At 45.5% G+C, this 12,175-nt stretch overlaps 1 protein-coding gene across 1 annotated transcript in view; it reads right to left on the reverse strand.

Moving 5' to 3' along the window:
• The window catches only part of MAN1A1 (mannosidase alpha class 1A member 1), a 142,465-nt gene extending 130,586 nt beyond the window's left edge, over positions 1–11,879 (reverse strand). The window contains exon 1 of the mRNA XM_038134149.1: positions 10,994–11,879. Coding sequence (XP_037990077.1) covers positions 10,994–11,584 — 591 coding nt within the window. The 5' untranslated portion in view covers positions 11,585–11,879. The remainder of the gene's footprint in view (positions 1–10,993) is intronic.
• Between the last annotated feature and the right edge of the window lie 296 nt (positions 11,880–12,175).

A 12,175-nucleotide genomic window follows, 5' to 3' on the forward strand; every position in this document is an offset into this window, starting at 1 on the left:
TAATATTGGTAATTAAATTCCAATAGCAGATGAAGCTGGATATGTTTGGACTAGAAAAGAGAGGCTTCTTAATGACTCAGGGGATGCCCATTGAGAAAAGGTACCAAGATCATCTCCATGTGGCACAATGAAAGGAGTAAAGGCAGTGTCATCAGTTGCAGCAAGAGAAATTGTATTTATACACAATAACAATTCAAAAATCCTACAATAAGGGTCTTCAGACACTGGAATATGTTTGTCCAGAGGGGCTGCAGAATCTCCCCGTGCAGAGATCTTCCACGCTTGAGTGCACAAGACTGAGCAACTCAATTTTATTTTGAAGACAGCTCTGCTCAATGCAAGAGATCAGGCCTCCAGAGGACAAGTGGTAAGCCTGAATTTCTCTCCTTCTCAACAACAAAATTCTATGGTAAGCAGAAGGCCGGGAAAAAGAACAAATAGGACTACAGTGTGCATAAACACAGACCAACTGAGTCTCCATAATGCCTACAGATGATAAGGCTGCATATGGAAACTATTTCCATGAAGTCTGAAAACTTTCTTGGAGGACATGTACTTTCTGCAATATCTACATTTATATAATAAAAAATAACTTGAGCAAAGCTGGTTATTGAAACGCAAGGATTTCTTTGCTTTATCCTAATGTTCTGGATTTTGCTTGTAGCGTATGTATAATTATATTTTCAATTTATATGACAATTTGTAAAGCAAAACAAACTCTATGCCTTTACCTTTTTTCAAGGTGTTTTTTTCAGACCACACAGAGCTTGTCCTCAACAAACTGCATTCTCAGCTACCGACAACAGACCAATTGCACAACATATTTCACTCTTATGTAAAACATACATGTGGAGAGAGATATGAATACATCTCTATCAATACATGAATATATTTTTAATGGGCTTTTCTTCAGAAAGGTCATTTCTTTGAAGTGCCCTTCTTGATCTGTGATGTCACTTCAGCCTTTGACAAGATCACACACTTTTCTACTTCAGTCAGTTCAAGTTCAGTGCCACGCTTACTCTAGAGATTTACAGAATAAGACATAAAAACATCAGTCAATTTGCAGTTGGTCTTTATATGGCATAGTTTTCCCCATGGTGATTCTTTAGATGATCTCACCAGAACAAAGAAAGCAGCAAGCAGTTTTGAAGTGGTATAACTTTTTAAACAAGTAATACGTATAACTCTTCTACTCTCTAAACAGTGATTAGATTTTCTGTTGCTTGATGGGGGTGGGGGACAGAAATCCATCACTGCAAATGACTAACATCTATTTCTCTTCTTTAAGCTTTAAAGAATTTAGTATTACTACCTAGGTCCAACTCAGAATTTCAAGTGCAATTCTTAAAATCACAGATGGGTGGAGAACTACAACCACAGTAGCAAGCAACAGATTTCCCCACAGACAGCAGTATGGGCATAGCTTTATCAGCAGTACCACCATTCACTGCACCAACAGATGTCAGTGCTCAAAGGCAGTGAGAAAAGCACGAGCTGAGTTAAAGACTGGGTCTGCATCTGCATGTGCCTTTCACTGAATAGTAAAATTACTATCTCCTTAAGCACTACACTTTGAAAGCAAAATGGCTTTTTTTAGCTTGATATTCTTTTACACTAGCTACTTCCTATTTCCTTGGAAGAAAGCAGTCCCTGAACAAAAGAAATTTCAAAAGGCAAAGATTCATATTAGGCAGGGAACTAAGTGAAAGAAAAGTATGCAGATACTTTTAAAAAATAGTATCACAGTGGTCTGAATAATAATTAAAGAAGTAAGCCACACTGATCTAATGTAATTTTACTGCAATGTTTTAAAAGCAGACACTGACTTTTAATAAATAATTGAAAAAGAGGGTTTATGTTGCCAAGCAATATGATCACCCCTACACAAGCGAGATGATGTAAAGTTCTAGGAAGAAAGTACCAGACATTCTTTCTTTCCACTTTATTCACATGAAAAACACACAGTACTGCCTCTACCCTAAATTGCCAGCATTATATATCTTCATATGGGAAATGCAAAGCTGCATACTTTTCCATTAAAACTGCAACTTCTGTTTCTACCAAGTATCAGAGAAAGAAGCTGATTCTTCTATGGGTATTTTTGAGATGCACACAAAGTCTTATAACAGCCAGATGTTCCACAGTCACCAGCTCATTCATTGCACAGAATCTTTTCAGTCCTTTGCACAATATTGCAAACCATCTCTTCTGATTTTCACCTATTTTCTTCCCTGATTAGAGATTTGCCCTTAAAAGAAAGGGCACAAGTTTCAAATAAGTCAGAGTCCGCTCACTTACTGTATTCTTAAAACAAGTTTAAAACCAAGGTACATGCAGCTTCCAAGAAGGAGTAGGAAGACAAATGAAAATAGATTTTACACTTGTAGTTACCCTTGCCTAAGACACTGCATATCTCAGTGTTCCCACAAGGACTGTGAATGTTTAATTTTAACAGTTATAAGAAAGTAACAGCAGGTTATGTGCTCATCCAATCTGTTTGAAAAGCTTTCAAAATCAGAGGCATCAAAATGAGCAATACCTGTGTCTTCATAAATATCAGCTATAAAATTCAACCAGCTTACCGTGGAGAATTATAGCAAGTTGTCATATTACTTCATGCAAGCCTTTCTTGGTTACAACAGAGTTCAAACTGAAGATTTCAAGATGCAAGGAAAGCAAATGAGGAGTTTTACTACTCTACATGCCTTCCTTCATAACAGCACTGGAGCACAGCACTCAAGTGTTGCTTCGAAAGCTTACAAAGCTAATGATGCAAACACAGAACCAGGGAGTCTCAGGTTTAACCTGTCCCTGCATTTAGCAGCAGTTTAGTGGTAAAGCAAAGCTGCTCATGTGCAATCATGAATCACACTCAAAGCTCAGGTTTAAACTGACCCCAATGAACTGACATACCCATGCTGGAGACCTGCAGCACAGTGGGAGCAAAGACACCCTTCACCCAGCACAGAGCAACAGCCTCTGGCTTAGTGGGGAATGACCAAACAGGAACCAAGGATCTGCGCTGAAACCTGGCACGCTGTGCAATCCTGTGTGAATCAATGGACTGCTCTCAGCCCTAGAAAAGCACCCAAGTGCTTCTCCTCAACAGCAAAGCCTTCTGGACTCTGCAGGCAGGGCTGCCAAGCACTTTGATACAACTGTGGCTCAACCACAAGTCTGTAAAGGGTTGCATTTAATCTGGTTCGGGGAAGCATGAGCTTCATTACTCACCAATTACGTTTTCCTAACAGACTTGCAGACACGATTAAAGAGTCATGGAAAACAGCAAAACAGAAGATGCTTCTCAGAAGTGCGCACACAATCTTTATATCACATAATTTAAAAAGCGCAAACAACTCAGTGAAAAAAAGAAAAACAACAAAAAACAAACAACTGAATAATGTTGTGGATAAAGAAGATTTTCACACAAAAGGAACCAGTATATTGAGCATCTGGTACATTGCCCATATTGCTTGATTCACAGTCCCTCACCCCCCCATTATTTCCCTCACTTCTAAAATCACAGTTCTACAAATAACTTAGAAAGAGACCACAAAATCCTTCAAAACTGAATGTCTGAAACCTGCTTTACACAGAGACATGTCTGAATACTTGAGTTTGTTACCAAAAAGACACACAACCAGTGTGTCTCATCATCTCTGTACCACCTCAGGTGGCAATTTATTGCCAGAGTAAGTGCTGCACTTTTAAGACAGAACAAACACTGAATCAAAGCCACTTTCCTGAAGTATTACTCTTACTGTGCCAAATGAGTTAGGAAGACAAATTTGTTATTTGTAAATAAAGGAAATACTCATCAAGATAGTATCTTTAGGACAAAAACCGCAGAAATTTCCTCTTATGCTGGCTCCCCAAGCTAGAAAACACCCCAACCTAACCAAAGAGCAAGTTAACACACAGCAATCCTTAGAGCAGTATGCTTCAGACAACTTTAAGAAAAGGTCTGTCCATCCAACAGTCACACAGGTCCTTCTGCAAGGACATTAACTATTTGCCACAAGAAGAGCTGTCTTCTGTCTCTCCATGACTCCCTTTTCATAAATCCTGTGCTTTCATTAACATTCAAAGAAGGTATCAAAGTCTGGCTGTCTACCACTCTTATTTGCTCCCTGAATGAGATAAGACCTTTTTTTTTAGTCTTAACAGTAGATTTTAATAAACAGGTGGATTTTTTTTTCAGCTTCAGTTTGTCTGCAGCACAGAACTACAGCCTTAGGCAACTGTACTCACTAACATTATGATTTGGTTTATTTCTTTATATTAATTGACTGCCATAGGCTGCTACACTAGCATTAAATACAAAATCATCACCATGAGAATGTAACTTCTGCTTAAGTACAGGAGATATTCCATTTTAAGCTCTATCTCAAATGTTTATATCACCTTATTTAGTTCTCATGAAGAGTCCTATGTGCCTGGAATTTACATTCTGCCTTTACAGAAAGGTAAAGAATTAATCATGTGCTTGTTTTTGTTTGTTCGTTTGTTGGGTTTTTTTGTGAAAACCAGATGTTCCCACCTGACATTTAAAGCCTTTTCATTTTCCCCACAATTCTGAGGATCTGGTTATAAAGGACATTCTGTTACTTGTGATAAATTTACCTGTTGAGAATATAGACCAAGTCTGAAGATAGGAAAATTAAATATTATTCTTAGCATACAGAAAACAGGTGCAAGGCTGTAAAAACACAAACTAGCAACTGGGAACACACCCTATTCCAATCAGATATGCACACAGTCATAAAGTGAAACACCCCTCCAACTCATGATCCCAGTTCAAATCCGAGATCATTTGACTGAAGAGAGGCTATGAGGTTCCCACTAAAAATCCCCAAACAAACAAAACAAATAAAAAAAAAAAAAAAAAAAAAAAAAAAAAAAAAACCCAAAAAACAAAGCAGCACATGAAACAACTCACCTGAAACAATGCCCTTCCCTAAAAAGACCCTAGGGGGTCTTATTAGGAAGAACAATAATTTGGCAAACAGATGCCCTATTTCATATTTTGGGGACATAAAGATGCCTCAGACCATTCTCCTCCACTTTCCTCTCCTTTCAAATGCAGTGACTTAGTGGGGGTCCACTGCATCCACTGTGCTCAGACCTCCACTAAACCATTTCAGCTCCCCACCCTAACAGGCCACAAACCCAACTAAAGCAAGAATTGCTTCATGTCTGGTTGGCAAGTTGAGCTGGCTCCCCATAGGTTCTGCCAAGTGAGTCACTGAATCATACTCAGTAACACAGCTGAAGCTTCTCTGCATCCTGTAGTGCCATTAACCCTAAGCAAGCACTTACTGGTTTGTGACATTTTGGATATCATAAGGCAACCCAGGCCACCTCCAGCTTACCATCATCATATGTGATTCCCATTTTTAGGCACATCAGTCACCTCCACAGTGACTTTTATAAAACCATAAAAAACCAAAAACCCACAAACAGTATTTATCATGAAGGAAAGCACTATCAAAGACTCAAAAAGAAATAGCAAATACAAAAATACTGAAGATTACAAGTAAACAAACAAAGTTTTGGGTGAGAAAAAAACAAGACTGATTTTAAACTTCAACAAACTTAATGACAGCTATAACATGTCAGCATTAAGGTCACAAGATACTTCAGGAAAAGTTCTTTCGAAATGCATTGATTGCATCATCAGCATGTTGGCAGGAATCACCACACTGCTTACTCATTACATGTCAACCCTTTTCCTTCCACTGAATCATGTTCTTAAAGAAATGTACCATCAGGGAATGTGGCTTTTTCTGTTTGGAACTCAAACCACCCAATACTTAAACTGCTGCTGCATTTTAAGTATTCCCTCTGCTATGGAGGTCCTCACAAGTAAAAGCACTCTGAGTTTTGGTCTACAGTAGCTGGGACTTCAGTAATTCCTGTTTCTGTATTTCCTTTCTCCTTTTCTGTTATGAGAAGAGGGGTTGGGAGGTAAACCTTCTGAAGGGAAATGCTTCATTCTGCTAAAGATGATTACAGTAGATAGAACCTTTGCTCTGCAAAAGTCTCATTGCAGAGATTCAGTTTTAATGGAGAACTTAGGCAAGAAGACCAAATACCAGGTGCTAAGACACAGCTACTCAAAAGAGATTTCATACCTTTCATCCACCTGTTCCCTCACCACAGCCAAAACTAGCACCAAGTCAACTCCTTCATTAACACCTTTGACTCACCAACCTGACAAAGTTTAGCAGAAATCCATCCAGTTTCTTTTTTTTGCTCTGACAGTTTTTAGCTGACTTACTGAGCTGTAGCAGCTTATGGAGGGATGCAGTGAAAGCCACAGAAAGTAGATAGTGGGAGAAGGCAATCAAAAGTGGTATGAAGAGACTTCTCCTCTTCCAATAGCAAGAAGTATTAGTGAGCTCACCTTGTCATGTAAACACCCTCATAAGGAAATAAAACTCCATCCAGCTGACACTGAACCTTCCTGAACAGCAGCACCAGGATACCAAGCAGTAGGAAAGCAACTAGTGGAAGTGTGCAGGAAGACACAAGGGGCCAGCTGCCCTTCCACAGCAGTGAGTGACCATCCGTAATTTCACCATCACTCCTTGTTAATGAAGAGATCTGATTATGCCCAAGTATTACATGCCAAGCACATATTAGATCTCTGATTAGTGCTTTATTTCCATGCTCACAAGCTTTCTTTCCTCAAGATACTGCTGAACATGCCTGTAACATAACTGAGACTTCCATCTAAACTGCATAAAAGCCACCATAGAAAATGAAAACTGAGGACTCAAAAAGCTTCAGAATTCACACTGACAATGCCACCTCCATTCATTTCTTTACAGAAAGACGGGGAGGGAAGCTGCCGAGTCTGTTTTGCTGACTTGCAACCACTGGCCTGTTGAGCTCAAAGGACTGATGCTCAAATTCCTCTCTGCAGGACTTGTACTACATGACTGCAACAGCTGAGAGCTGTGCAAGTACTTGGAGCACTGCATGACCATGCTCTTTAGACATTGATTCCACTTTACCAGGGAGGCTTTTATCCTGAAAACATGTCCAAACAGCTCTGATCAATAACATCAACAGTTTCCAAGCTAGTTACCTTGTACAAGAACAGCACAGCTGCATTAGTATGGTGCTCCACCAATACCAAGAGCTTGCTGTTCAGCAGGATTAATTAGTCTGGGCAGAGCACCGCACTAATGTGATTATATAGCTTCTAGTACCTAAGCTAGCTCACTCATCGTTTCTATTCCTTTACTCTGAAATAAAAAGAGCTTAGGTTTTCCTATTTTCTTAACACCTAAATAATTCCAGCACCGTTTTTTTCTTGGAGGAGAGAGATGAATGAGACTTGGAAAAGACTCAAAATCAGATTTTCCTAATTAAAAGAATGCATCTCCTGCCTTCATAGCCTCTCTCCACTATTAGTATCCTCTTCTAATAATTTCTTTTGCTTGAATCATCTACCTATGTACCTGCAAGTCTTCCCTTGACTTCAGGAATAATGATGTCCAGCCATAACCAGCAATGACAAAAGCAGAGACTGGAAGACGCTGCACTTTAGTGGAACGGAACCACCGCCGCCTTCCACTCCTTTTTTCCAGGTACGGAACAGATACCACAGGAGGCACTTGCCACAGGCATACCAGGGACCCAGACCTTGCTCCAAGTCACGGGAGCACTGGAGGAACTGACTGAAGAACCTAAGTTCTGGCAAATGCGAGTGTGCTGGCATGCTCAAAGTGTGCTCCATTGCTCCAGCCTCCCTGAGGCATCCTGCACGAGGACAACACCCAGGGCAGGCAACGTGAGGCCATGCAGTAAAAAAATCAGCAGCCACAAGCAACTGACAGCAGTTGAACAGGAAGTACTGGGGAAAGCCCCACTGCTGGCAGTGCTGCTCTTTCCTCCGAGTTTGCCTGTAACACATCAACAGAAGAGAAACAGAGGACGAGCACAGCACCCACCAGCATCGCCGGTCTCTGGCTAAAGCCCCTTCCCTGCACACAGCCAGGCCCCAGAGGTGTAACACACACAGCAGGGCAGCTCCCACACACAGGCCTTGAGAGCAACCATATAGTTCTGACAGAGTGAAAAAGAAGTGATAGCAACAGGATCTCTACTTCTTCATGTTTCCACAAGTATTTTACTTGCTCAATAAGCTTTTAGCATATCTTTTTGGTTTGGTTTTTTTTTTTTTGGTAATATTATGTTGGTTTAAATATTAATAGAAGTTCAAGAACCTTTATGTTTCCCTCTTGGTTTAAGTTGCACCCCCTTTTTTTTGGGTGTCCTTTTTCCTAATATAAAAAAGCAAGCTGTAGAAAAAGTTGTTAAAATGTCTAGAACAAAACTTGGCTAAGAAATTCTGTAAAGTCACAGGATTTCATTGCTTTGTGATTGTAAGTGATATTGTACTGGCTGGACTTCTAAACACACATGTCAACTTAAAATTTAAAACAGTAACTGGACAAAGGATCTCTAAGGTATCTCCCCTCTCAGCTTTATGGCAGCATGTTGGCAGGACAGAGCCCTTCCAGAACAGAAATGCAGAGAAAAACAACCTTACTTTTGGCAATCTTTTCCTTTAAAGTAACTTGCTTCCTTCTGTAAAAAGTATCACCAAGACTAGCTTCAAATTTTGAGTTCTAGATATATGACATAAATCATACAATGCAGATGCGAATTCCAGGCTCAAAAGAGTATGAAAGCAGAAAGGTTTTTTATGTTTGCATCTCCAGCACGTATCCACTGGGCACAAAGAGAAGAACTTTTAAGGGATAATTCTGGTTTCTGCGCATTTACAGTAGAGTACAAAAGTTCATACTTTAAAAAGATACAGTTTAAAACTATTTAAAGTTTTAAAACTAAGCTAAAAAGACTGCAGATTGAAAAACCATCTTGACACTAAGGTAACAATATAAAAAAGGGCACTAAAGCTTGCAAAAAGACAAAGAGAAAAGCAACAAAAAAGCCAACACATGAAACAATGTGAAGCAAGTCAGCACAGAACAGAAACGCTGTTTTATTGTCAATGGAAAAAACGCATTCTTCAAAAAAGACAAAAATCAAACCAGGCAAAGTAATGCAAAAATGCCAAAGCAAGTAAGGAACCAAGATGTAATGATCACATAGTGATCTAGGAGGAAAAGAAACTCCCAGAAACAACACGTAGTATTGAGGACTTAAACTGAGGTATGAAGGAAAGCAAAGATCTGGAAACAAAGTGCAGTTTCTGTGTCATCTCCTATGCTTAAACAGCCAAAACTGTGGTTTGGGGAGGCTATTGTGAAACTGATGCTCTATGAGGAAGTGGAAGAGAAAGAGGATGGAAAGGGACGAAGAAATTGAAGAGATATTGGCCATATGTTTGTCAGTACACATACACATGCATGTCCACGTGTAATAAAAGGTAACTCAGACTAGCTGGCACTCAGTGGGACCAGCAGGACAGCAGTATGTTTAAGTGTTATCTCCCTCCTCTTTAGTTACTTGTTGCAGTCTTCTGTACCACAGAATCAGCTGAATGTACATCAGCTCTGGAGTCTCATTACTTCTAAATACTTCTCCATGGCAATGTCACATAGCTGGAAAAAGATTCTGCTGATATTTCTAACTTTCCATATTCCTCAGGGAGGCTGCATGACTAAACCAGAAGACAACATACTCTCTGCACACTTCAAGATGTGGTCTGTACCCTGTACTCCTAAGAGTTTCTCCCTTCAAAATACCTTTGCATTGGTACGTGCTGCTTATGACTTAAAACCATGCTACACAATTTGCTGAAATAGTTAAAGTGACACAAGGACTCCAGAGCACAGAACACAACTGGATATTTGTGAGAGCTTATTATATGATGCTCCGTGTGATATTGCAGCTCACTTTTCAGAGCACTCTGTGCAAACACACAATAAAAATAAATAATTTTAAATAAGGCTAACCAGGTTTCACAAATACTGAAATACTCTATAGAAAGTCTCTCGCCTATTCCATTTTCATCACCACAGAACATGAAATATATACTACTAATTAATTCATAAACCTTAATCTCTGCAGGCAGCTGAAATTGTCAGTTCGATAAGTAAACCAGCCAGCACTGATGGGAAGTTGAACTGTATTACCAAGGAAATTCTTCTTCTGCTAGAGGACCCTGTCAAGCTCTGCCCACGAGAGCATCACCTAGACACAGTTTGGAGGATTTTTGTAAGGAAGCATTTAAACTGGTACCTGAACCGACCGAGCAGCAGCATCGAAAAAAGGCGGTGGAAGGAATTCGTCAAAGCACACACAGCTCTGACGCTTCACCGCTGCAACCTAAATTGACTGTATTTCGCCAAATGCCCTCAACTCTTTGGACAGCCGGTACCGCTGAATAGCGAACCGCACGAACCCGAGGCAGACCGCGACACCTCTGGAGCGCTGCACCGCACCTGCGCCCCGCCGGACAGCCCCGGGCAGCTCCTCTGCCAAGAGCGCGGCTCGGGCAGGGAGCCGTGCCCCGCTGCCTCCCGCTCCCCGCGGAGGCATGGGACGCCCACCAGCCGAGCCCGGGACGCCCCACGGGGAGCGCAGACGGACCCGCGCCGCTCTTTCTCCCCGGCGTCGCTGTCCCCAGCCCTCGGCGCCCCGCGAAGCGATCCATAGCCTGCCAGCCCTCGCGGGGCTTTGCTTTCTCCCCGGGCTTCGGTGCAACAGCTGGGGGAACCCGGCAACGTCGGCAGGGAGGGAGGCGCAGCCGGCACGGAGCCGGCAGCGGGGACCCGCAAGCGGGAACGCACCGCGGGCTGCGAGGATGCAACCGCGGGCGACGCCGTGGACCTGCGCTGCGGCTACCGAGGGACGGCCGGCCAGAAAGACCCCTTTCCCGCAGGAAGGAGGCGGCAGGAGGGGTCAGGGGTCCCCCAACACCGCCGCCGGACCGGCAGAGACCTGTTGCCCCGCGCGGGAGTGTCGAGGCGCATCCCCCGGAGCGGGACCGACAGCCGCCACCACCCACCTCTTTGATTTTCTCCCTCCTCAGCCGGACATCGGGGTCGGCGGGCTCTTGCCCCACGGCGCCGACGGGCTGGCGGAAAAGGCGCTGAGGCAGCCCGGGGGCACCCGCCTCCTTCCTGCCGCGGGAGTCCTGCAGAAGTTTCTCCTTGTCCTGGCGGATGTCTCTGCGGATCTCCTCGGGCAGCTTCTGCAGCGTCTCCTTGGCCTCCCGCAGAGCCCGCTCGTGGTCCGCGCGGATCCGCTCCAGGCTGCCCGCCCCGCCCGCGGCCGCCGCCGCCGCCGGGCCGCCTCCGGGCTGCGGAGGGGCGCGGGGCTGCCCGCCGGGCGGCGGAGGCGGCGGCTGCAGGGCGGCCGAGTGGAAGAAGACGCCGCTGAGAAGCTTGGAGGAGTCGGGCAGGAAAAAGATGGCCCCGAAGCAGAGGGTGATGAAGGCGCTGAACACCAGCAGCAGCACGAACTTCTCCGTCAGCCGGAACGCGCCGGGGCCCGCCGCCTTCCTGCCCCCGCCGCCCGCGCCGCTGCCCGCGGGGCCGCCCAGCGTCCCCGGCCCCGCCGCGCTACCGAAGAGCGGCAGCAAGCTGGCGGCGGGCATGACCCCCGCGCCGCCTCAGCGCCGCGCTGCGCGCCCCGCCGCCGCCGCGCAGGGACCGCACCGCACCGCACCGGACGGCTCGGCTCCGCCGCCCCCTCCCCGCCTCGGCCGCACAAAGTTTCCCCGGGCGGACGCGGCAACTTTTCCCTTCCCCGCGGCCGCGCTCCCTCTGCTCCCCCGCCGGCAGCGCTCGGCAGCGTCTGCGGGGCGGGCGCTGTCAGCTCCAGCCCATGCTGCCGCCGGGCCGCCGCCGCCGCGGGTGCCGCTCCCCGCTCCGCCCGCGCGGAACTGCCGGGCAGCCGGGGGCGGGGCGGGCCGGGGCGGGGCCGCCGCCGGCCCAATGGCGGGGGGGGCGGGGCGCGGGCGCTGCCGGACCGCGGGGCTCAGCCGCGGGGTGCGCTTCCCTGCGCGCCGCCGGACCCCCGCGGCCGGAGGGGAGCGGCGCCCGCGGCGGCGGGGCGCGCCCGCTTCGGGGCGGGCGGGTGCGCGGCACCGGCGGCTGCCGGCGGCGCGCCCTCGCGCACCCACGTGCGCGCCGGTGCGCGCACACACACACACGCGCGCGCGTGTGCGCCCGCACGGGCGCGCGGC

The sequence above is a fragment of the Motacilla alba genome, chromosome 3, assembly GCF_015832195.1.
Source record: "Motacilla alba alba isolate MOTALB_02 chromosome 3, Motacilla_alba_V1.0_pri, whole genome shotgun sequence".
NCBI lineage: Eukaryota > Metazoa > Chordata > Aves > Passeriformes > Motacillidae > Motacilla > Motacilla alba.